The following is a 26,759-nucleotide window of genomic DNA, read 5'->3' as shown; positions in this document are numbered from 1 at the left end:
AAATCCGTATGTTGAAGAGGTATCTGCAATCCCATGTTTACTGCAGGACTATACACAATAGCCAAGATATAACTGACTTAAGCGTTCAAAGTGAATGAATGGATAAAGAAAATGGGATATATATACACAAAGGAACACTATTCAGCTATTAAAAAGAATGAAATCCCGTTATTTATAACATGAATGAACCTAGAGGACAATACATTAAGTGAAAATAAGCCAGATACAGAAAGACAAATGCCACATTTTCACTTATATGCCAAGTCTAAAAACGTTGATCTATAAGTAGTGAATAGTACATAGAACAGTGGTTACCAGGGACTGGAGGTGGTAGTGGGAGGGATGGGGAGAGGGTGGTGAACAGCTAAAAAGTTACAATTAGACAGGAGGGGCCCAGTGCAGTGACTTACACCTGTAATCCCAGCACTTTGGGAGCCTGAGATAGGACTGTTCGAGGCCAGGAGTTTAAGACTAGCCTGGGTGACATAGGGAGACCCCTATGTCAATATTTTAAAAGATAAAAAATTAGCCAGGCCTGGTGATGCATGTCTGTAGTCTTAGCTACTTGGGAGGCTAAGATGGGAGGACTGCTTAACCCCAGGTATTTAAGGTTGCAGTGAGCTATGAGCACGCCTGCCACTGCACTCCAGCCTGGGTGAGATCAAGTACCTGTCTCAAAAAAGAGAAAAAAGGAGTAAGATTTGGTATCCTATTGCACAGCAGAGTGACTACAGTCAACAGTGGACCCAGGCACTGTGGCTCATGCCTGTAACCCCAGCATGTTGGGAGACTGAGGCAGAAGGATCACTTAATGCTAGCCAGGAGTCTGAGACCAGCCCACGCAACATAGTAAGACCCCGAATCTACAAAAAAATAATAAAATTAGCTGGGTACAATGGTGTACACCTGTAGTACCAGCTACTAAGGAGGCTGAGTTGAGAGGATTACTTAACAAGGGAGTTCAAGGCTGCAGTGAGCCATAATCATGGCACTGCACTCTAGCTTGGGCAATAGAGCAAGATCTTGTTTTAAAAAACAAAAAACTAATAAGGTATTGTGTACCTCAAAATAGCTAGAGGAGAGGATTTTAAATGTTCTCACCACAAAAACACCGTGTTTCAGGTGATGGATATGCTAATCACCCTAATTTGATCATTATAATGTATACATGTATCGAAACATCACATTGCACCCCATAAATATGTACATTAGGTGTCAAAAATAAATTTTAAAATAGGAGGTGAAAACAACAGGATGCAATTATTTTCCAAAAGCCTTGTTTTTATTTATACAGAGTCCTAACCACTTCGGTGGTAGGAGGAGTGGGAGAGGCTCCTTTTTCAATCCAGGGACCTCCATGATGTTGGTTTGTTGTTACCAAACACACAGGTAAGTGGCATCACGGATCTGGTAAACTAACGACAATGTTTAGTCTCTCTCTGCTAGAGCAACAAGGTGAGCATCAATCTCTGCTTCTGTAAGAATCCTAGAAGGCAAAAGGGGGAAAAAAACAACAATTTAAAAAAAATTTTTTCAAACACACGTAAAAGTGGGATAGTATAATAAACTCCCATATACCTATCAACCTACTTTAACAATTATCAATTTATAAACCAATCTTTAAAAAATCTATACACACACTTATCTTCCCTCAGATTATTTTGAAGGAATTCCCAGATATTATACCACTTTCACCTATACACAAAAATGTTTACTTCTTTGACATCAGATTTAGAATTGTATCTTGAAAATAAAATTCTTTAGTTGCAGCTAAGATAGAAAATATTTCAATTGAATAACATAAATAAAGCTAAACTATAAAGTATTCTATTTAGCTTCTATGTCAAAATGCATTTATTTTTTATTTTTTTTGAGACAGAGTCTTGCTCTGTCACCCAGGCTGGAGTGCAGTGGCGTGATCTCGGCTCACTGCAAGCTCTGCCTCCCAGGTTCAAACGATTCTTCTGCCTCAGCCTCCTGAGTAGCTGGGACTACAGGCATGTGCCACTATGCCCAGCTAATTTTTCTATTTTTAGTAGAGGTGGGGTTTCACCATATTGGCCAGGCTCTGGAACTCCTGACCTCGTGACCCGCCTGCCTCGGCCTCCCAAACTGCTGGGATTACAGGCGTTAGCCACCTTGCCCAGCCGTCAAAATACATTTATATGTAGTATAACTGAAATTTATGTCAGCTCAAAGATAAAAATTCATGAAGAAATTTTAAGCATATTAAAGTGTTCAGATTCAGAAGTTCATGAAAATAAAGTTATAATTCTATGAATAGTCTACCATCCAGAGAATGCTCCATGTTGAACACATATTTCCTTTCTCTCTTTTTTTTTTTTTGAGATGGAGTCTGACCCTGTCGCCCAGGCTGGAGTGCAGTGGCACAATCTTGGCTCACTGCAACCTCCGCCTCCCAGGCTCAAGCAATTCTCCTGCCTCAGCCTCCCAAGTAGCTGGGATTACAGGCGTCCACCACCACATCTGGCTAATTTTTGTATTTTTAGTAGAGATGGGGTTTCACCATGTTGGCCAGGCTGGTCTCAAACTCCTGACCTCAAGTGATCTGTCCACTTTGGCCTCCCAAAGTGCTGGGATTACAGGTGTGAGCCACCATGTGTGGCCCTGAACATGTATTTTCTAAATGATGTTTGCCTCGAAAGGAAGCAATTGTTTGGCAACCTTGTTAATGTGACCTATTACTACTAGACTTCTAAAAAGTGAAATTTGTCAAAAGGACATTTTTTAGTGCAACTGAAGGCAATATCAAGCAGTTTAAATAGTTGTTGATGCTTATGCTATGTATTGTGATTATTTACATATATTTACTATCACAGAATTTATAAATGATACAAAGTTTTTTGAAGACAAGATTTTTGATTCCTTACCAATTTTAAAAATAACAAATACAATTTTAAAGGTGGCAGGAAGGTCTCCAAACAGAAAAGAAAACAAGAACTAATTGTAGGTTCCTTAGAGAGATTTTAAGATTATTCTTGCTGAAATTTTTACTTAAAAAAAAAGAGGCACCTTTTTCAAAAGCAACTTGATCCCTGCCCCCACCCCTCACCCCTACCCCAACCCAAGTTACAAGACTTCTTCCTACGGGAAGAAAAGCTAAGATAGATTCGCTTTTGGTGTTGTCGGTTGTTTTTTTAACAGATGGGGTCTCACTATGTTACCCAGGCTAGAGTGCAGTGGCTATTCACAGGCACTATCATTGTGCACTACAGCTTTCAACTCCAAGGCTCAAGCCATCCTCTTGCCTCAGCCTCCTGAGGAGCTGAGACTACAGATGCATGCCACAGCACCCAGCTGTTTTTTTTTTTAAGTCCTATAAATTTTTCTGAATCTGTCATGTTTATATGACTTATCTATGGGCAACCAAAAGAACAAATTAGGAAAAAAAAGAACAAACGAAAAACCTCTTCAAGGTCTAGTTAAGCTTAGTTTACCACTCCCGTACCCCACACCACAACCAAGACCATGTGTCTTTATGGTTGTGATCTAAGAATAGATACACATAATAGTTAAAATGCCTCCCAGTAGTTCCTTGTATCTGTGGATTTAACTGCAGTATTTTCATTAAATATAAGAGCATCCTGGTCCATGGTATATCAACTGCCTCACAGGGCTGCTGGGAGGATTAAATGAGCTGATTATACGAAGCACTCAGTATGGATTTGAATCATGGAAGCTATAAGGCTGATGTGTGGGAGTTAGTCACTTAGTGAGTAAGAACACACACACACACACACACACACACACACACACACACACACACACACACACATCCAGCAACTGCAAGTCAATTAGCTGTATTCAAAATTTGGGCTTTCCAAAGATCTCTAGATAAGGATCTGACATATATCAGTAACTCATATTGCTCCTCAAAGTTCTACTTAAATAACCACTAAATAACCAAAGTTCTATCTGAAAAACTTGCAAAATACTACTTTGGGAATTGAATTTGTATTGGCCTTAAACTAAAAAAAGGAAAACACTTATGCTAATTTTTTTCCTTACATAAGGAAGGTAACTTTATGTCATCTCTGGTGTTAGATATAAAATCACTCTGAAATAAGGAGAAAAGCTTTCATATCTGACTCTTTATTATAGAGTCCAAAGTTTTAAAAACAGATCTCAGGTGCTGGGGAAAAAAACAAACACACAAACAAAAACTATAATGACAGTTAAAGAAAAAAGATTTCCCCCGCAAGTTATAGGACACATGGACTCACATGCCTCCACCTTTCTAGTCTGCATGTGGCCCACAATATCACTCACCTGAATTTAGGATTTTCAACTGTCACTACTCCAACTTCTATTTCTGAAGGTTTGAAATCAATTGATAGAACAGTAGACAGGCATGTAATTGCAGTCTGAAAAAAAGTATTTAATGTTAAAATATAGTATTTTTTAGAGATTCCAAGGTTTTCTCATTCCTAGCTTATTCAAATCATGAGTCAATCAGGAGCTCCATGTTTCAATGAGGTAGTTCAATGTTACTAACAGACTGCTTAACTCTAATGTATTGCCTCCCAATGATGAGAAATTTTTTTCTACCAAGTCAAATAATAAAGGGGCCCATTAATTAAAATAGGATGATTTATACAAAAAGGTTTATTGGCTTCATGACCCGGGCACTACACTTCACTTAGCACTTGGGGTGAAATGGGAAAAGGATAAAGATGAATGATACTCTCTGCATCTTCAAGGAATTTACAGTAAAAACGATTTAAGAATGTTTTAAGTGTTTTCTGTTTGTTTGTTTTGTTTCTGTTTTTTTGAGGCAGAGTCTCACTCTGTCGCCCAGTCTGGAGTGCAGTGGCGCCAGCCTGGCTCACTGCAACCTCAGGCTCGTGGATTCAAGCGAGTCTCCTGACTCAGTCTCCTGAGTAGCTGGAATTACAGGCGCCTGCCACCATGCCCGGCTAATTTTTGTATTTTTCGTAGAGACAGGGTTTCGCCATGTTGGCCAGGATGGTCTCAAACTCCTGACCTCAGGTGATCTGTCTGCCTCCCAAAGTGCTGGGATTACAGGTGTGAGCCACCTTAAGTGTTTTTATACCGGATGTGGTTATTTATGTAATTAATTATGAATTGCAATAAAAGAAACCTTTAAGAAATATTTAGACAGGGCCCAGTACTTCCTGAACATGAACTAGCTTTTTATCTCCTTTAAGCATACTTCCAAACCAAACGTAAAAGCATTAGATGGTAATTTTTTTTTGGTCATTTATCAGAAGCATGTTGTTAGCATCTTCAGAATGGCTTTAATTCCAGACTTAAACCCAAAATCTACTAAAATTTTTGTTTTTAATTTCTTGGCAGTAAATAGGACTGGCCTCGAACACCTGGACTCAAGCAGTCCTCCAGCTTCAGCCTCTCAAGTAGCTGGGACTACAGGTGTGTGCCGCCATGCCCAGCTGGTTCCTATTTTTATTTATATTTTCCTATTATATGCGTTTTGTTGAAAGCCACCTCAAATACATTATGAAATAAGGAATTAAGTGAATAAAAGCAACTCAAATTTTCCTATGTCAGCTGTATGATATCAATTTCATTATTAAGTTGACAACTTGAATCCTGGGATGTAATTCAGGAATAGCTTTGTATAGAAATTATACAAAGATCCTCACTGTTCTATATAGCATAAAAAAAGTCAGCTCCTTTTGGTTGACTTACTTCCACTGTCTGTTCAAATGTCCAATCAAATTTCTTCTTCACTTTTTTTTCAAGGAAGCTGGTTGACTCAGTTTGTTTAACTCCCGCTGCAGTGGCTTTAAACCCACAGTAGTAACCTGCAGGATCACACTTATATACCTGAGGGCCTTGCTCTTCATCTATACCAATTAAAATCATACCTAAAAAGAGAAAAGACCCTAATTAAATGTTTTAGCTTTATACAATGACATCTCCTCTTTCTTGGTGGTGTCACATAGCTGCTGCTAATCATGACTTTGGCCATCAATTTTAGGATATGTATTTTCCTTTAAGAAAACTGATAAAATACAGGTTATCACCACAGGTAAATTAGGTAACAGATAAATTCCCATTTCACAAAAGGATTTATCACAGATTAAAAAAGATAGTTTGAATAATTACAAATACAATTTAAAAATAGTGTTTCCAATCCTTGCTGTTATCCAAGCATGTTTATTTGAACCCTAATCCTTCAAGATGTTGCCTGGTCAAATAAACTTCAAAAACACTTTTTTTTTTTTTGAGACAGACTCTCGCTCTGTCTCCCAGGCTGGAGTGCAGTGGCACGATCTCGGCTCACTGCAAGCTCCGCCTCCTTGGTTCACGCCATTCTCCTGCCTCAGCCTCCCGAGTAGCTGGGACTACAGGTGCCCACCACCACGCCCAGCTAATTTTTTGTGTTTTTAGTAGAGACGGGGTTTCGCCGTGTTAGCCAGGACTGGTCTTGATCTCCTGACCTTGTGATCCACCTGCCTCGTCCTCCCAAAGTGCTGGGATTACAGGTGTGAGCCACTGCATCTGGCCAACCTTTTTTTTTTTTTTTTTTTAAAGAGACGAGGACTCGCTGTTGCCCAGGGTGGTCTTGAACTCCTGGGTTGAAGTGATCCTCCTGCCTCGGCCTCCCAAAGTGCTGGGATTATAAGTGTGCACCACTGTGCCTGGCCCAAAAACACTTTCATATACCTTTTCTGGAAACATATAATAAATAATAGCATATTAAATGCTGTGAAATATTCTGTTGTAGATTGACCTATTTAACTTTAACTCAGTAGTTCTTCTGTTTGTTTGACCAAGAAATACTTTTTTTTTTTAATAGAAATACCTACTAAGGTTCCAGGGAACAGTGTATGGGACACACTTTGGGAATGCTGGCACAAACTGAAATACACTTACAGGCTACCTGCTCACCTTTACACTGCCCATCTTCATTACTGTTGGTATATACTCCTCTAGTAAGTTACACAAACCAAGCTCTAAATTCTATACACGTAACTTTGTTACTACAATTCTAATGTTACCATATTATAGGAATACAATTAAAATAAACACCATCATTAAATTTCTTTCTACTCAGTAGAACAGGTAACAAAGTACTTAATGGTTTGACTGCTTTCTTATATTTGATATATACAAAATATAAGGGCAACACAAAAAAGTACCCACTTACTGCTTGGGGAAACAACAAATACTTCTTTCCTTCAAGGTCTTGCAAGATGAATATGATTTAAGTAATTTTTAAGTGAGAAGTCAAGAGGGTCAGATGCTAAACAGAAATCATTACACTGACTGCTTTAATGCTCATAAATGAATGACACAATGTCAGAAACAAACATGCACTGAATTTTTCAGGCTAATTTATTACATCACATCTAAAAATCAGTAAATCTCATCCCTCTCCCAATACAATTTTGTTTTCAAAAATAGAAATTTATTCTAAAAATGTGAATTACACACCTGTGTGTGACCCTAATTCTTTAGGGTGGTCAAAACAAACAGCTACATTATTAAGATGCCTGATGCAGGTATTTCTATGGAATTAGTAATCTCGAATTGCAGTAGAACCTCATTACAACATCCTAATAATGAGGACTTGCATCTTTCAAATCACATACTCCAAATGGAAATACTTTGATAAAAAGTCTAACAGCATCTAAAGCTTAAAGATAATGCCCGACATACTGTTGTGAAACCTATCCTTTAGTTCTGATTTATTATAAAGATTTTCCCGCTCTATGTATTTTCCAAACCACATGTTCAGAACTCAAGTGTTATTTAAATAATTCTGTATACATGTTCTGTAAAAAGTTTCAATTCATCAATTATTTGGGAGACCTCTTAGCATACTTACAACAACCAAGAGGCCTCATTTCAGCATTCTGTGTGTAGACCTGAGAAATATCGGCAATTCTTTTACACAGCATGTCCACAGGAATCTCATAGCCATACTTGTATTTCCAGTTAGCTGCCTCATAGCGTGCCCTCTGTACCTGGGATCTGCTGTCAGCTTATAGCATAAAAAACAAAGATTTACCTGGTTAGAAGGAAAGAACAAACCTGAAAGCCAGGCAATTTAGCCAGGCAATTTTCCCACCATATAGACATACATGAGTTAAAGAGAAAGGGTCCGGTACGGCTTTTTCTCCCCCAACGAATACTAAATAACTCATCAACAAGTATATGAAAAAAATTTAAAAACATGAAGCTCTCTACACAGTACTCCCCTTTTATACTGAGCCTTTCATCAGCAGTCAAAATAGTTTCTACAAGTATCCAGTAACTCCCAAAAGAAAAAGCATTAAGGAGGCAGGGCATGGTGGCTCAACACTTTGGGAGGCCAAGACAGGCGGATCACTTGAGGCCAGGAGTTTGAGGCCAGCCTGGCCAACATGGCTAAATCCTGTCTCTACTAAAAATATAAAATTAGCTGCGCGTGGTGGTGCATGCCTGTAGACCCAGCTACCTGGGAGGTTGAGGCACGAGAATTGCTTGAACCCAGGAGGCGGAGCAGCCTGGGCGACAAAGTGAGACTCTGTCTCCAAAAAAAAAAAAAAAAAAAAAGGCCTTGAGAGAGAATAATCTTTCTTAATCTTTGTTTTTAGGCTTAAATTAGTTTTTCATTTTTTTTTTTTAGAGATGGGGTCTTGGACTGGCACCCAGTGAGCCATCATAGCTCACTGCAGCCTTGAATTCCTTGGCTCAAGTGATCCTCCTACCTCAGCCTCCTGAGTAGCTAGGACTACAGGTATGTGCCACCATACCAGCTAATTTGTTTTTTCTTCTTCAAATGGAGTCTTGCTCCGTTGCCCAGGCTGCAGTACAGTCTCATGATCTTGGCTCACTGCAACCTCTACCTCCCGGGTTCAAGCGATTCTCCTGCCTCAGCCTCCCGAGTAGTTGGGATTACAGGCACCTGCCACCATAGCTGGTTAAGTTTTTTGGTATTTTTGTTTTTATTTTTTGAGACAGTCTCACTCTGTTGCCGAGGCTGGAGTGCAGTAGTACAATCTCAGCTCACTGCAACCTCTGCCTCCCAAGTTCAAGCAATTCTCCTGCCTCACCCTCCTGAATAGCTGGGATTACAGGTGTGCGTGCGCCACCATGCCCAGCTAATTTTTGTATTTTTGGTAGAGATGGGGTTTCACCATGTTGGCCAGGCTGGTCTCAAACTCCTGACCTCAAATGATCCGCCTGCCTCGGCCTGCCAAAGTGCTGGGATTACAGGTGTGAGCCACTGTGCCCAGCCTTTTTCTGTATTTTTAGTAGAGACGGAGTTTCACCACGCTGGCCAGGCTGATCTCGAATTCCTGACCTCAAGTGATCCGCCTGCCTTGGCCTCCCAAAGTGCTGGGATTACAGGTGTGAGCCACCGTGCCCAGCCCCCAGCTAATTTCTAAATTTGTTATAGAGATGGAGTCTCACCATGTTGCCCAGGCTGGTTTTGAACTCTTGGTCTTAAACAATCCTCTCACCTTGGCCTCCCAAAGTGCTGGGATTACAACTGTGAGCCACTGTGCCCAACCTAAAATAATTTTCATAATAATTCTCACTCACTTCTAACCGATGCCATTATTACCAGGTTTGAGATATACTGAGTTAGGTCCCCTGAAACTACTAACTATAGCTGAAATAAGATAAAATCATCTATGAAAGGGCCCTCAGCCCAGTTTCTCCGACAGTAGCATAAGCATCTAATTCTATTATAGGTATAATTTCAAAAAAGCTCACAATACTCTTAAAATATTGATACTAGTCTTAGAAGACTGCAAATCCACTCATGGCACTTGAAAATCAGGCAATAAGTTTAAAATTAATACAAAACTCAAAATAATTTGAAGAAAATAACAAAAGGCTTGTATATCTACAGATGTCTTGTATATCTACAGATTAATTACCTGTCATTCCGGTCATCACACAACCAATGTTTTCAGTTATCTTGAATAAGTGAGTCACTGTGCTGGAATCCAATAATTTGTCCTAATAAACAAAATAAACAAAGATAATTTTTTAAAAAACATACAGGTTTCTGTGTAGTTATAAAAAAAATTATGTTTTTATTTTTAATTTGCCCTGCTTCTTGGAGAAAACAATACTATGGAACCATAAAAATAAACTGTATAATAAATGTCTTCTGATCATTTTATAGTTAAAATCAATTTTAGTTTTGAGGGGCTCTATTTACCTTTTCTAGATGATACTTTTCCTGTGGACAAGCAATAGCTTAATAAAAATTTGTCTCAAGGTCCCCAAAGACAAAAGACTTAGAAAAACCGTTATGCTTATAATCACGCCATGAAGTTTAATAAGTTAATTCTGTCCACACAGCTGAACTGTATATAGACGTTCAACAGACACTTCTTGGATGACAGGAAAGCAGGGTCAAAGCAAGATTATGTTAATATTTGTATATAAAAATACACTTTTCTACAAACCCATGAAAAATTCTTTTTTCTTTTCTCTTTTTTTTTTTGAGACGGAGTTGCACTGTTGTTGCCCAGGCTGGAGTGCAATGGTGTGATCCTGGCTCACCGTAACCTCCACCTCCCAGGTTCAAGTGATTCTCCTGCCTCAGCCTCCCGAGTAGCTGGAATTACAGGCATGTGCCACCATGCCTGACTAATTTTGTATTTTTAATAGAGACAGGGTTTCTCCATGTTGGTCAGGCTGGTCTAGAACTCCCGATCTAAGGTGATCTGCCCACCTCAGCCTCCCAAAGTGCTGGGATTACAGGTGTGAGCCACTGCACCTGGCTGAAAAATTCTTATATTCTGCAATTATTAACTATTTAGGCAGTTATTACTTACAGGTACTTTCTTCTGTGTGACAATTACTGCACAGTCTTTCCCTCTGACAGCTACTGATGTAAGGCCACCCTGGTTAATAGCCTTAAAAGCATATTCTGGAAAACAGAACAGTTTTTTTTAAGTTGGAATAAATTATTGTAGATTCTTGCAATGAAATAATAGTCATTAAAAAGAATGAGAAAGAGCTACATGAACACAGAATGCTCATATAGCATTCCAGGATGTGCAAAGTCAAAATAATAATAATGACCACAAGTCACAGTTAAACCAACTCCATTTCTTCCATTTTCATTTTACTGAAATTATTTTCATTAGGCTGATGCACCCAATTTCCAATAAAGTTTTTTTTTTTTTTTTTTAAACAGAGTCTCGCTCTGTCACCCAGGCTGGAGTGCAGTGGTGCGACCTCAGCTCACTGCAACCTCTGCCTGCCAGGTTAACGCTAGTCTCCTGCCTCAGCCTCCTAAGTAGCTGGGATTATAGGCACGTGCCACCACATCTGGCTAATATTTGTATTTTTACTAGAGACGGGGTTTCGCTGTGTTGGCCAGGCTAGTCTTGAACTCCTGACCTCAGGTGATCCACCTGCCTTGGCATCCCAAAGTGCAGGGATTACAGGTGTGAGCCACCACTCCCCGCCCCAATAATGGTTTAATTTAATTTTTATCATATGCATCTTTATCAATGATGTTTTGTCATTTTAAAAGGTTTTTTGTGGCCACTATTTCTAAACCTGGTTTTCCCAGGTCAAATTTAGCTGCTTTAAATTTTTTCTAGACTTAATACTTTTGTTAACTTTTGGTCAGTAACTAATTTGACCACATGAAGTTTTAATTGCTGTTTGATTATTTTGCATTGATTTTTGTCTACCAAGTTGAATATTTCTGGATCATGCTTTTTGCAATTTTTATGTTACCTACAACATATGACTCTTTTCTTTTTTGAGATGGAGTCTCGCTCTGTCGCCCAGGTTGGAGTGAGGTGGCACGATCTTGGCTTACTACAACCTCCGCTTCCCAGGTTCAAGCGATTCTCCTGCCTCAGCCTCCTGAGTAGCTGGGATTACAGGTGCACACCACCATGCCCAGCTAAGTTTTTGTATTTTTAGTAAAGATGGGGTTTCACCACGTTGGCCAGGCTGGTGCCGAACTCCTGACCTCAGGTGATCCACCCACCTCGGCCTCCCAAAGTGTTAGGATTACAGGCGTGAGCCACCATGCCAGGCCAACATATGACTCCATCTATAACAAACCTCAGCTTATGCACTTCCAGCTGCTGTCAATCCATTCTATTGGTTAAAACACTAGGATCAAAATAGTAGCTTACAAAAAAACTACTTTGGCACCATGTAGCATAATTGATAATGGTTGTCTTTCGACAGTAAGATTACAGATCTTGCTCTGTCACCCAGGCTGGAGTGCAGTGGCATGATCTTGGCTCACTACAACCTCTGCCTCCCGGGCTCAAGCGATTCTCCTGCCTCGGCCTCATCCTGAGTAGTTGGGATTACAGGTGCCCGCCACAAAACCCAGCTAGTTTTTGTATTTTCAGTAAAGACAGGGTTTCACCATGTTGACTAGGCTGGTCTTGAACTCCTGACCTCAGGTGATCCGCCTGCCTCAGCCTCCTGAAGTGCTGGGATTACAGGCATGAGCCACTGCACCTGGCCCAAATTTTTCTTTTTTTAAAAATTTTTAGTAGAGATGACGTTTCACTATCTTGCCCAGGCTGGTCTCGAACTTCTGAGCTCAAGCGATCCTCCCATATCATCATTCCAAAGTGCTGAGATTACAGGCGTGAGCCACCAGGCCAGCCTCTGCAATATTTAAATTTAATAATAGACACATATTTTGGTGGGTTTTGAGATAGGGTCTTGCTCTGTTGCCTAGGCTGGAGCACCAGGGCATGATCATAGCTCACTGCAGCCTCGACCTCCTGGGCCCAAGTGATCTTCCAGCCTCAGCCTCCTGAGTAGCTGGGACCACAGGTGTACACCACCACACCCAGCTAATTTTCAATTTTTTTTCTGTAGAGATGGAGTCTTCCCATGTTGCCCAGGCTGGTCTCAAACTCCTGGACTCAAGCGATCCTCCCACCTCAGACTCCCAAAGTGATGGGATTACAGGGATGAGCCACCATGCCTGGCCTGTTTATTTTATTTTTAGTTAAAAATAGATATGGGGTCTTGCTATGTTGCCCAGGCTGGTCTCAAACTCTGGCTCAAGTGATCCTCCCACCTTAGGATTACAGGCATGAGCCACTGTTCCTGGCCTGGGCACATATTTTGTAATCAGGGGAAAAGCAACAAAAATCAATACATGCTCATGGTAGAAAATATGAAAACACAGAAGATAACTTTTAAATAATTATTCATAATCCCAATCATTATTTACATTTTGACATATAACAGATTATTTCAAAATTCTGTCTTCGAGTGTCACTCTGGGCACTGAGTCTGAGCCAAGGCCTCATCTGTTCAAAAAGCCACAGGTGGTGACGACCAGCTAAGAAAGCTACTGCCTATCAGGCTAAAGAATCTCTTTTAATAGAAACTGTAATAAATCATCAAATATTTCTAAATGGCTATTTAAGAGAGAACAAAAGAACAGAGCAAAAATGATTCTAGAAAAATCACCTTAAAGGAAATCCTCAGCTGGGTGCAGTGGCTCACATCTGTAATCCTAGCAATTTGGGAAGCCAAGGTGGGAGGACTGCTTGAGCCCAGGAGTCCGAGGCCAGCCTGGGCAACATGGCAAGACCCTGTCTCTACAAAAAAATGTGAGCTAGGCATGGTGGTGCACCTGTGGTCCCAGTTCCTTGGGAGGCTGAGGCAAGAGGATCACTTGAGCCCAGGAGGTCGAGGCTGCAGTGAGCCGTGCTCACGCCACCGTACTCCAGCCTGGGCAACAGAGCAAGACCCCATTTCAAAAAAAAAAAAAGAAAAGAAACAAAAGAAAAGAAATCTTCAAATATGGCTTGGATTTAACTGGTTTTATCATTATTATCATTATTGAGCAAGAGACAGCATCTTGCTCTGTCACCCAGGCTGAGTGCAGTGGCACAACCATAGCTCACCACAGCCTCAAACTTCTGATTCAGACCCTCCCACTTCAGTCTCCTGAGCAGCTGAGACTACAGGTGGGTATCACCATGCCTAATTTAAAACAATTTTTTAGAGATGGGGTCTCACTACATTGCTCAGGCTGGTCTCAAACTCTTGGCCTCAAATGATCCTCTTGCCTCGGCTTCTGGAGTAGCTGGGATTACGGCAGGTATGAGCCATAACCCCCAATTTAATTGGTTAATTATAATAGCAAAATTTTACCATCCCATTACACTACAAATAACTTTTTTTTTTTTTTTTTTTTGAGATGGAGTTTCACTCTGTCGCCCAGGCTGGAGTGCAGTGGTGCAATCTTGGCTTACTGCAACCCCTGCCTCCTGAGTTGGAGCAATTCTGCCTGAGCCTCCCGAGTAGCTGGGATTACAGGTGTGCACAACCACGCCCAGCTAATTTTTGTATTTTTAGTAGAGACGAGGTTTCGCCATGTTGGCCAGGCTGGTCTTGAACTCCTGACCTCAGGTAGTACACCCACCTCGGCCTCCCAGATGCTGGGATTACAGGTGTGAGCGACCGCGCTCAGCCTACACTACAAATAACTTCTAAAATGTAGCTGGTGCCTCGCTATTTGTGGGGATTGGTTCTAGGACCTCCCATGGATTCCAAAATCCACAGAAACTCAAGTCTCTGATATAAAATGGCACAGTATTTGCACATCGCCTATGTATATCCTCCTGTATACTTGAAATTATCCCTAGCTTGGCCAGGCGTGGTGGCTGACACCTGTAATCCCAGCACTTTGGGAGGCAGAGGACAGGCAGATCACCTGAAGTCAGGAGTTCACGACCATCCTGGCCAACATGGTGAAACCGCATCTCTATTAAAAATACAAAAATTAGCTAGACATGGTGGCAGGTGCCTGTAATCCCAGCTACTCAGGAGGCTGAGGCAGGAAAATCGCTGGAACCTGGGAGGTGGAGGTTACAGTGAGCTGAGATTGCACCACTAACACTCCAGCCTGGGCTACAGAGCGAGACTCCGTCTAAAAAAAAAAGAAAGAAATTATCTCTAGCTTACACTACACTAGCTAATACAATGTAAATGCTAAATAGTTGTTATACTACATTGTTTAGCGAATAATGACAAGAAAAAAATCTGTACATGTTCAGTACAGGAGCAATTTTTTCCCTGAATATTTATGATCTGCAGCTGGTTGAATCCATGGATGACGAACCCATGAATATGGGTTGAATATGGAGGACTAGCTGTACAACTTTCAAACTGCTTCTTGATTCTGATCCTGATATGGCTAATAAAGCTTCTATCAGATCAGCCCTCCACAAATAAAAAGTACTAACTCTAAACAAAACAACAACTACCTAAAGACACCACAAAGTCAGATTCTAGAGGGGAAGTCAACAGTTGGGAGAAAGGAATGGCATGAGTTGAGTTTCCCATTTTTGTGGCTCATAATCTGAGAGCAGTAAAGGCTGAACTCCCACAGAAAACTCAGTCTTTTTGGCCTGAAGAACTAGAGAACAGTTTGGGGTAACAATAGCTGCCAGAAAACAAGGGAGAGAAACAAGAGCACTAGAGAGTGAGAGTCCCAACTTCTATATATAAACACTGCCCAAATCTCAGGCAGATTCCATAACAACACACACAAGGCAGACTCCAAGCGGCCTAGTTAAGGATAAAAGAAACCGAGTGAGATTTAAGATGCCACCCAAGAGACAGACTTTGTAGCTTGAGAATAACCAAATTAACTGCCTATTAGAACAAAACAAGTCAATACTCTTTGGAGAAATATAACAGAATCCACAGTCTTCATAAAATAACATTCATAAATGTCCAGGATACAATCCGCAACTCTCAATATACCAAAAAACAAATCAAGTCAAACTAAAAAGCCAAAACCAAAACCAAACAACAAAAACCAGGAATATTGTATTTAATTCTCAAAAAGAACAATCCTGAGACGACCCAGATGTTGCTGTATTAGCAAAGAATTAAAAACAACCATTATAACTATGCTCAATGACACGATGGAAAATGTTCTCAAAATGAAAAATGATAGGAAATCTCAGCAAAGAAAAAATGAAAGAAGCAAAAGGAAATTGTAGAACTGAAAAATATAATACGTAAAATTTAAAAATTCACCAAATGGACGTAACTGTAGAAGGGAGATGAGAAAGGAAAGAGTGAGTGAATATGAAAATGCATCAAATGATCCAATCTTAAAAAGGCAGAAAAAATAGTTGAAAAAAACAACGAATCTGTGGGTCTACATCAAAATGTGTAAGATATGTACAACTGGAGTCCTATATGGAGAGCAAAGAATCGGAAAACAAAATCTGAAGAAATAATGGCTAAAAATGTTAAAAATATGGCAAAAGACAAAAAAATTTCAGATTAAAGAACCTCAGAAAACTCCAAGCAAAATGAAAACAGAAAACCACATATAGATTCATTATGGTCCAATGTCTGAAAACCAAAAATAGAAAAAATTTTGAAAACAGAGAAAAACAAATGAAAAACATAAAGAAACTATGACATAATAAGTGTGTGTTGTTTAAACACCACTAAATTTGTAGTGATTCTGGCTGTGTGTGATGGCTCATGCTTGCAATCCCACTGCTTTGGGAGGCTGAATGGGGAGGATCGCTTGAGCCCAGAAGTTTAAGACCAGCCTGGACAACATGGCCAGAAATCAAGAAACAGTAACAGACAACAAGAGAAAAACCAGCTAAGTCAAAAACTGGTTCTTTGAGCCAATAAAATCATTAACCCTCTGGTAGGTTGGTAAATGCATCCCCAAAATATATCTATGTCCTAGTCCCTGGAACCTGTGAATGTTACCTTATATGGCAAAAGCAGGCAGAGGGTCTTTAGAGATGTGATTTTTTCCTAGAAAAAAAAAAAATTCTAGTAACACTTGATCTTCAATCCCACATAGCAACTGGCCACAAAGAAAAAAAATCACCTAAGCTGAGCAGGTGTTTTGCAGTTTTCCACAGGTCCCACCATTTCCTGTTATCTTTCACTCAGCCTGTTTTACTCACTGGCATTACTTATCTGGTCTGTGTAAGCATTTGTGTCTGTCATCCCTGAACTAAATAAATGAATACATGCTTATTGCTTAAATAATGCAAAAGGTAAAAGCCACAAAAGAGTATCTTCCCTACCACATAAACTTTTGTCTCACAAAATAAAAAACATTTTACATATAAAAAATGCTTCTCAACAGAGAATGCACCTGTGAATTTGCCAGGATTCATTAAGGGGGCCCTCGTTCTTTATATAGACCAGTGCTGTCCAACAGAAATTTCTGTGATGCTGGCAATGTTCTATATTTGCAATGTCCAATATGATAGTCACTAGTCATATGTGGCTATTGAGCACATAAAATGTGGCTAGTGTAACTGAGCAACTGGATTTTAAAGTTGTTTTTTTTTTTGAGATGGAGTCTCACTCTGTCACCCAGGCTGGTGTGCAGTGGAGCAATCTTGGCTCGCCGCAACCTCTGCCTCCCAGGTTCAAGCGATTCTCCTGCCTCAGCTTCCTGAGTAGCTGGGATTACAGGCACACACCACCACACCCAGCTAGTTTTTCTGTATTTTTAGTAGAGATGGGGTTTTACCATGTTGGCCAGGCTGGTCTCCAACTCCTAACCTCAAGTGATCCACCCGCCTCGGCCTCCCAAAGTGCTGGGATTATAGGTGTGAACCACTGCGCTCAGCCAAATTTAAAGTTCTTTGTTAAGAATATCATTCCTACTCTTCCTCTCCTACTTCTCTGAACTTCCCTTCTCAATCTTCTTCACTGCTTTCATCTCTTCAGCCAGCTCCTGAAATACTGGTATTTACCAGAATTCTATTATTTTCTCCATCCCTGGATGATTTTACCCTAAACCAGAGATTTAGCTATAACCTAGATAATCACTACTAATCTGTCATCTCTAGCTCTGGACTTATAATTACAAATGTCTATTTCTTCAAATACCTATGCCTATTAGCCACAGACATGTCTAAAAATAAACTCTTCCTCTTTATAAACCTGCTTTTCTTACAGTCCTTATTTCATAATTGTATTACTAACCACTCAATTTTTCAAGCTACAAACCTGGGTTATCACTCTTGACTCTAACCTCCTGCCCTTTCCCAAGAAATGTCCATTCTTATACCTAGGATTTGCTTTAACATACTCTAGAAGAGCGGGGAAAGTCCGTGGGAAAGGGAGAAAACAAGACTGACAAAATATTGACATCAGATGAAGCTGCGTGATGGGTACATGAAGGTCACTGTACTAGTCTGTCTACATTTGTCTAAAGTATTCTATAATAAAAATGTGAAAAATAAGCTCAAGAGACCCCTCCACCCTTTCTCTCTTATTACCTTAATTCACTCATTAGGGTTTATATGAATTACTGATACTGAGCAAACCTCTTCTAATTGTTCTTCCTGCCACCAGTCCCCTTTTTATTTTCTTTTCTGAGACAAGGTCTCACTCTGTTGTCTAGGCTGGAGTGCAGTGGTGTGATCGTAGCTCACTGCAACCTGAAACTTTCGGCTCAAGCAATCCTCCTACCTCAGCCTCCAGAGTATGTGGGACAACAGGTGTGTACTACCACACCTGGCTAATTTCATTTTATATATTCTGCAGAGACAAGGTCTTGTTATTTTGTCCAGGCTAGTTTCGAACTCCTGGCCTCAAGCAATCCTCCTGCCTTAGCCTCCCAAAGTGTTGGAATTCCAGGTGTGAACCATCAGTCCCTTTCTAATCCCATTTCTACACTCAACTCTCCTATTATTTTACTTAATTACCTTGCCATTCTTAAAGACCCCTGCTAGCTCTGTTCAAAACACATGGAAAAAAGTCCAAACTCTAGCATGGTACTCAAGCCCCTTCAAAATATTGCTATAATTTACTCTTTCAGTTGTTACTGTCTATACTGCATTCACACTGACTGATCTATGCACTGGTCCCCCAAATTTCCTTATTTAATCTTCATCTGGGCCAATTCATCTCTGAGAAGCCTTTCCCGGCTCTCCTAGGCAGTTAGTCACTTCCTATAATACCTTTTTTATACTATTTAGTACTCATCAAGCTGCACTGTAATTTCAGTAAAGGCTTGTATAAATGAATCCCCATTTTAACACTACCACCATGAAATGTTTTACAATAATTTCCAGAAAAATGGAAACTGCCAGAGCAAAGAATTTAGACAACTCAACACCTAAAGAGTATCTTTTAAAGAAACACTGGCAGGGTAAACAGTAGTGTCATGGTTTAGAGCAGATACGGACAACCTATGGTATATGAAGGCCAATTAAGAAAAAAGAGGCCGGGCATGGTGGCTCACGCCTGTAATCCCAGCACTTTGGGAGGCCGAGGCGGGTGGATCACTTGAGGTCAGGAGTTCAAGACCAGCCTAACCAACATAGTGAAACCCTGCCTCTATTAAAAATACAAAAATTAGCCAGGTGTGGTGGCAGGCGCCTGTAATCCCAGCTATTGGGGTGCTGAGGCAGGAGAATCGCTTGAACCCAGGAGACAGAGGTTGCAGCAAGCCGAGATTGCACCACTACACTCCAGTCTGGGTGACAGGGTGAGACTCCGTCTCAAAAAAAAAAAAAAAAAAAGAGGCTGGGCACTGCGGCGGCTCACACCTATAATCCTAGCACTTTGGGAATGGAGGCAGGAGGATCAGTTGAGCCCAGGAGTTCAAGACCAGCCTGGGAAACACCAAGATGTCATCTCTACTAAAAATAAAAAGTTATCTGAGCATGATTGGTGTATACCTGTACTCCCAGCTACTTGAGAAGCTGAGGCAGGAGAATTTCTTGAGTGCAAGAGTTTGAGGCTACAGTGAGCTATGATCACACCACTGCACTCCAGCCTGGGCGACAGAGTGAGACCCTGTCTCAAAAAATAAATAGCTGGACGCAGTGACTCACGCCTATAATACCAGTACTTCGGGAGGCCGAGGCAGGTGGATCACTTGAGGTCAGGAGTTTGAGACCAGCCTGGCCAACATGGTGAAACTCTGTCTGTATTAAAAATACAAAAATTAGCCAGGTATGGTGGTGCGCGCCTGTAATCCCAGCTACTCAGGAGACTGAGGCAGGATAATTGAGTTAACCTGGGAGGCGGAAGTTATAGTGATCTGAAATTGCACCACTGTACTCCAGCCTGGGCAACCGAGTGAAACTCTGTCTCCAAAATAATAATAATAATAATAAAGAAATAAAGATAAAAATAATAGTTTATGGGCAGCATTGTAACAGGATATTTATTTTTTAAAGTCAGCATTCAAATGTTGGCAACAGTATTTAAACACTACATGACCAAAGACTGGTTTGGGCTAAAATTTTGGAAACTTACAAAACTCTAAAACTGAGTAAACTATTCTTGAATGTCCAAGATTATGCAAGAAAATAATAAGTCATAGTTCATTTTCCTTTTTCTTTTTTTGAGATGGAGTCTCACTTTGTTGCCCAGGCTAGAGTGCAGCGGTGCGATCTCAGCTCACTACAACCTCCACCTCCCGGGCTCAAGCAATTCTCCTGTCTCAGCCTCCCTAGTAGCTGGGTCTACAGGGGCACGCCACCACACCCAGCTAATTTTTGTATTTTTAGTACAGATAGGGTTTCACCATGTGGGCCAGGCTGGTCTTGAACACCTGAACTTAGGTTATCCACCTGCCTCGGCCTCCCAAAGTGCTGGGATTACAGGTGTGAACCACTGTGTCCGGCCCCATTTTCCAGTTTTTAAATGTGAAAAATTATAATGCATTAAACTCGACTCCAAGCCCCCAATTTTCTAAATCTTAAATACACAGTAAAATACCTAAGTATTAGATTGAACCACACGAAACTGCCATTTTTACAGGTTAAAAATTAGTCAAAGACCAGCAGTTTCATGGTTCAACCCAACAACAAACCATTAGGTTAGGAAGTAAATTGCTTCCTTGCTCAAACAAAATGGTATCAACAGTTATTTTGTATGTAGAAATGTCATTTCCATAGTAATATCTTATTTGCTTTGTTTCCTTCCCTACCATTTTCCCCAACACTTCCTCAATTTCTCTGGGATTCATTTGTATACTAGAAAAATACAGTGGCTAAACATAAAAGGCACGGTGGCAAAATGTTCAGGACAGGCACACGATGCAAGACAATGGCTCACACTGTACACAGCTCAGGCTGTGAGAACGACAGCAGAGATATATATTCCCTTTATGTCACTCATCAGGCGTTGCAAAGCATTTACAGGTGATTCTGAGGTCCTACCAATTATTAGAAATGTAACTCAAGACTTTTTCCACCCATAATTTTGTTTAGAATGCTGTAGAGTTTCGGGATGTAAATATGATTTTCTCCCATATAAACGTGGGCTTGAAAAATAAAAATGAATTGAGAGATACATATTCTATGAGTTATTAAAAAACAGGCCTCACGGTGGCTCACGCCTGTAATCCCAGCACTTTGGGAGGCCGAGGCAGGCGGATCACGAGGTCAGGAGACTGAGACCATCCTGGCTAACACGGTGAAACCCTGTCTCTACTAAAAATATAAAAAATTAGCTGGGCTCGGAGGCAGGCGCCTACAGTCCCAGCTACTCAGGAGGCTGAGGCAGGAGAATGGCGTGAACCCGGGAGGCGGAGTTTGCAGTGAGCAGAGATTGCAACACTGCACTCCAGCCTGGGTGACAGAGCGAGACTCAATCCCCCCCAAAAAAATAAAAATAAAAATAAAACGGGATGTTCTACTGGGGCAAAGAAAGTATATTCATATTCAATTTCAATGCTGTGTGGCAAAAAAAAAAAAAAAAAAAAAAACTTTGTTAAGATTTTTTTGAAGCTGCTTATTTGCTTTTCCCTAAACTTGTAGGCTACATAATTGAGATGTGTGGTTCACTATAAAGTGCCTCCTAACCTTTTACTCTTTAGAACAGTGATTCCTCAAGGGGGTGGGGTGATTAGAAATCTTGGCACTGGGGGAGGGGGAAAGAGAGGGGGAATATGAGGTTTGAAAATACAGCAGTATTTGATCCCATCACTTTTTCTGTGTAGTTATATATGTATTTATGTAGATATGCACATGTATGTATGTATGTGTATGCATGCACACACATGCATTGAATTTCAAATCAGATTCAAGGAGGGCATGAGAAGCCTGGGTTGAGAAATACTGCTTTGAAATAAGAATATTTTTTAAATTGCAAAAGAGGCAAATGGTAAGTACTTCTCAGTCATTTGTGAAATTTCTGACTCCATTTACATCAGCCATTTGTTTCTTCTTGACAGTATCCCCTACAGAAAATACTAATTGAAGGCGGGGCATGGTGGCTCGCGCTTGTAATCCCAGAACTTTGGGAGGCTGAGGTGGGCAGATCATGAGGTCAGGAGTTCAAGACCAACCTGGCCAACATAGTGAAACCCTGTTTCTACAAAAAATACAAAAACTAGCCGGGCATGGTGGCAGGCGCCTGTAATCCCAGCTACTCAGGAGGCTGAGGCAGGAGAATCACTTGAACCTGGAAGGCGGAGGTTGCAGTGAGCTGAGATCACGCCATTGCACTCTAGCCTGGGCGACCGAGCGAGACTGTCTCAAAAACAAACAAACAAACAAACAAACAAACACCCAGAAAACATTGAGTGCTTACTATATATACCGGGCAATGTTTTAAATGCTTTACATTTATTAACTAATTAAATCCTTAAAGCCCTATAAGGTAGGTGGTTATTATCTTTATTTTACAGATAAAAAGTTCTTAGAGTTGGTATGCAGTAAGGACTTGAACTCAGGAATTCTGGCTTCAATACACAATGACACTTCTACATTTTATTTTCAGTATGTCTCCACCAGTCCATTTCTTTCTAGTTCCCTATCAGCACGCTCCCTTCTTTGTAGCAACCAGGCAGTGCTCACATACACCTGTCAAGCAAATCCAAATGACCACTCCTCTTCTCCTTTGCCAGACCTATCCAGCAAAGGATCAGCAAACAGAAGAGAAGGGCCTACAAGTAGCCAGGCTGAATTTGGCCAACTAGGGCCTCAGTCCCATTCCCCCTACAATGCACCTCTCCTCCCTCTAGTAACTTGGGCAATTCCTGAAAATAGATTACAAAGCTAGGTGTTCTACAATTTTTAACACATGAATACATGCACACACATACAACCTGCATATGTACATTAAGAGAAATATTTCAGGCCGAGCGCAATGGCTCATGCCTGTAATCCCAGCACTTTGGGAGGCCGAGGTGGGTGGATCACCTGAAGGCAGGAGTTCAAGACCAGCCAGACCAACATGGTGAAACCCCATCTCTATGAAAACTGCAAAATTAGCCAGGAGTGGTGGCACATGTCTGTAATCCCAGCTACTTGGGAGGCTGAGGCAGGAGAATCGCTTGAACCTGGGAGGTGGAGGTTTCAGTGAGCTGAGATCACGGCCATTGCACTCCAGCCTGGGCAACAAGAGCGCAACTCTGTCTCAAAGGGAAAAAAAAAAAAAAGAAAAAGTCTTTCTCTCCACTCCCTGGGAGCAAACACTGCCAATAATATGTTATTAATAATTATAAATTATGTTTATAATTATGATTGGCATTACAACTTTTTTTTTTTTTTAGATGGAGTCTAGCTCTGTCACCCAGTCTGGAGGTGCAATGGCACGGTCTTGGCTCACTGCAACCTCTGCCTCCTAGGTTCAAGCGATTCTTGTGCCTCAGCTTCCTGAGGAGGTAGGACTACAGGCACGCCAGCACGAGCAGCTAATTTTTTGTATTTTTAGTAGAGACAGAGTTTCACCATGTTGGTCAGGCTGGTCTTCAATTCCTGACCTCAGGTAATCTGCCCACCTCGCCCTCCCAAAGTGCTGGGATTACAGGTGTGAGGCACTGCACCTGGCCAAGCATTGTAACTTTAAATGTCTACCTCTATTTTTTGATATATCAACTTTAGACGACATTTATCTTTTGAGTCCCAAGTATGGAAGATAAAGAGCATAGTTACCTTCCATTAATCTCCCCTCATCATCATCCCATTTTTAAAATATTATTTTCCTACTGTCAATGTTAACAACTTGCATCCTATAATCCTTCCATGCTTTGTCCTTGGAGGATTCTAAAGTTTACAAACAGACAGTATTTAGAATATTATGATTATGTATATATTTTACTGGAGAACTAAGCATGGAAGGACCCATAAAAAGGGAAATATTCCATACAGAGCTACTAATCTAATAGACCAAAAAAAAAAGGGGGGGCCAAAGAATCAAACAAGCATCTAATAACATTCACTGAGCATTTACTATGTGGCAGGCACACGTTAAGCACTCTACATATATTGCCTTATTTAATTCTCAAAACCACCATTTAAGGAAGAATTATTATGAGCCCAACTTTGGAAAGAGAAACTAAGGCTAAGGTTACATACCTGGCAAGTGCCCAGATCAGGTAGTATGGAGCAGGGCAGAGATTTGAATCCACGTATGACTCCAGGGCCTGAACTCTTCACTATACTGCTTGCTCATTCTACTCTTTCACTTTCATTTTCCTAACAATGTCTAATTAATGCCCTGAATAGCAGAGGGAGTGTGTTATTCACAGAGATTAAAATCATTCTGTCTAGGCTGGTGCTAGGCCCGGTGCTCACGCCTGTAATCCCAGCACTTTGGGAGGCCGAGGTGGGTGGATCACCTGAGGTTGGGAGTTCGAGATCAACATGGAGAAACCTCGTCTCTACTAAAAATACAAAATTAGCCAGGCGTGGTGGCGCATGCCTGTAATCCCAGTACTTGGGAGGCTGAGGCAGAATTGCTTGAACCCGGGAGGCGGAGATTGCGGGGAGCCGAGATTGCGGGGAGCCGAGATCGCGCCATTGCACTCCAGCCTAGGCAACAAGAGTGAAGCTCTGTCTCAAAAAAATAAAAATAAATAAAAAATCATTCTGTCTAGATAATGAACTTGTTTTCAGATAGATGTTCTCTTCCAAATCTTTTAAAACTATCACAATGACACTGTGTTCAGCCTTTCCACTCACCAAATCTGGGAAGCATTAACGATTATGCTTTATGGCTGGATTTCACAATACAGTATATAGAAACAAAGTAAAGGTCTCAGAGTGACTTTTCCTGTTCACATATTAAAAATCACGAATGGAACGCTGAAAGCAGTAGTCTAATATACGAAAATTATTTAAAACTCAGGAATTTAATACAATAAATGAAAATTCTTTGAGGATACAGTTATCTCTTTGTTCTATCTTTAATCATGTTTTTCAATTGGGGATAAATTAAAAGGGCTATTGAATTATCCAACAAGATGATGTTTCTTGCTACATTATATACACTATGCAGTAATACACTGAGCAGTTTCATTCCAAGTTATCTTTAATTCTATTTCTAAAATTTACAGGTGAAGAGAACCTCATTTACAGACCAACTCTCTCCTTATGATTCCAAGCACAGATGATTATATTACTGTGCAAGACACGGAGCCACTAAACTCATTCAAAAATAAAACTATCACGGACCAGATGTAAATCAAGCCCTCCTGACACTAAATTCTCTATGGTAAGAGGTCAAGGGTCTGGCTTATAATCATAACCTAAACCTTGACACCGTTTCAGCGCAATACATTACTATTCCGAGTAACTGATAGTTTCTTTCCACTACAGGTGTTCTTCAGTAAACTAGTACACAGTACCTCATCTACAACTCAGAATCGGCATTTAAATTACAGGAGCATTCAAACAGATGTGGGTAAAAAGGGGATGCCAATTTCAAGAGCAGCTCTAGAATTGAGTCACTCATTCTATCAGATTCCCAAAGATGTCTTGAACTCTGTAGATATTTGTAAATTGGCACTTTTAATTTTTTTTATCCGTTTGTTTAACGTATCTGTCACTCTAAGCTGTGAGCTTCAGTATAGAAGAGGGTGTAACATTCACATTTGTATCTCCTAGGACTAGCAGTGTCTGGTATATAGCAGGCTTCGAGTGCCTGTGTGGAATTAACCACAGAAGTCCATGCTGCAAACAAAGGCAAACGGAGAGGAGGCATTTTAGTTGAGACGTTAAGGAATCAATTACCCTTTAGAAACAGACCTTGTGCCTGGCCAGGACAGAATACAATAATTGAAGGGGCCTCACGAAGCCGGAGTCAGGCATTACAGCCCTATCTTCCTTAACTCTCCATTGGGTCTACGCAGTGTGGCCGCTCGCCCTGCAGAGACAGGCCTTCAGGCCCCCGATCCCTGCGTCCAGACGCGGGTGCAAACACCACAGAGCTCAATCCAGCCTCAGCCGTTCTCCCTTCCCAGCTCCAGCCCAGCTTCGGCCCCAGACTAAACCCGGGCCGCGTCTGCTCGCTCCAGGCCGTACCATGACAGGGCAATTCAGGTGGCCCACAGGCGAACCTGGTTCACTCACCTACTTGGTAGAGCCTACCCTCGGGTGAAAAAATGGTAATGTGGCGGTCAAAACCGGCGCTGGAACCACGGGACATGTTGGTAGAAGCACTACTTCAAACACAATCCCTGGGCCCCGTAGCTCCCGCACCAGGCACACAAGCACCTCCCGGAAGTTGCAGCGACTGCTTCCGGGGTACCAGCCGCGTTTCTTCCGCTCTTGCATGCCGAACTCACGGCTCTGGAGCCAGTTCGAGCACTGAGCCCTGAGGCCCCGCCCCCTAAGGGGGTGGTGGAGTGAGGGCGGGAGGACTTTGAAGGTATGCGCTTGCGCCAAGCAGGCCTCTTGAGTGGATAGACGTGAAACTTGGGTCGTGGCGGTTTCAGGCTTTCAACTGGAGAATGAATTGACTATAGCAAGGACGAAAAGGCTTCCTGGGGGCCCAGAATAGCGATTTGCCTATCAGTGTGACCTAAATAGAACGTGTAATTAACAAGT

General features: G+C 41.2%; 1 protein-coding gene across 3 annotated transcripts; it reads right to left on the bottom strand.

Moving 5' to 3' along the window:
* Window positions 1-1,260: 1,260 nt before the first annotated feature.
* On the bottom strand, window positions 1,261-26,516 carry PSMA6 (proteasome 20S subunit alpha 6). 3 transcript variants are annotated; one of them, XM_003821196.4, is made up of 7 exons: window positions 26,283-26,516; window positions 10,791-10,885; window positions 9,882-9,963; window positions 7,838-7,993; window positions 5,692-5,870; window positions 4,291-4,385; window positions 1,261-1,486 (listed from the first exon to the last, which is right to left on the bottom strand). In XM_003821196.4, the coding sequence occupies exons 1-7, from the start codon at window positions 26,356-26,358 to the stop codon at window positions 1,429-1,431; spliced, it is 741 nt and encodes a 246-aa protein (XP_003821244.1). In that variant the 5' UTR covers window positions 26,359-26,516; the 3' UTR covers window positions 1,261-1,428. The 3 variants fall into 3 exon arrangements, with proteins under 3 accessions (XP_003821244.1, XP_034793330.1, XP_034793331.1); XM_034937439.3 differs by lacking the exon at window positions 26,283-26,516 and adding an exon at window positions 24,288-24,399; XM_034937440.3 differs by lacking the exon at window positions 10,791-10,885 and having other exon boundaries at window positions 26,283-26,431.
* Window positions 26,517-26,759: the final 243 nt, after the last annotated feature.

The sequence above is a fragment of the Pan paniscus genome, chromosome 15, assembly GCF_029289425.2.
Source record: "Pan paniscus chromosome 15, NHGRI_mPanPan1-v2.0_pri, whole genome shotgun sequence".
NCBI lineage: Eukaryota > Metazoa > Chordata > Mammalia > Primates > Hominidae > Pan > Pan paniscus.
This window is presented reverse-complemented; position numbering and strand designations above follow the sequence as displayed.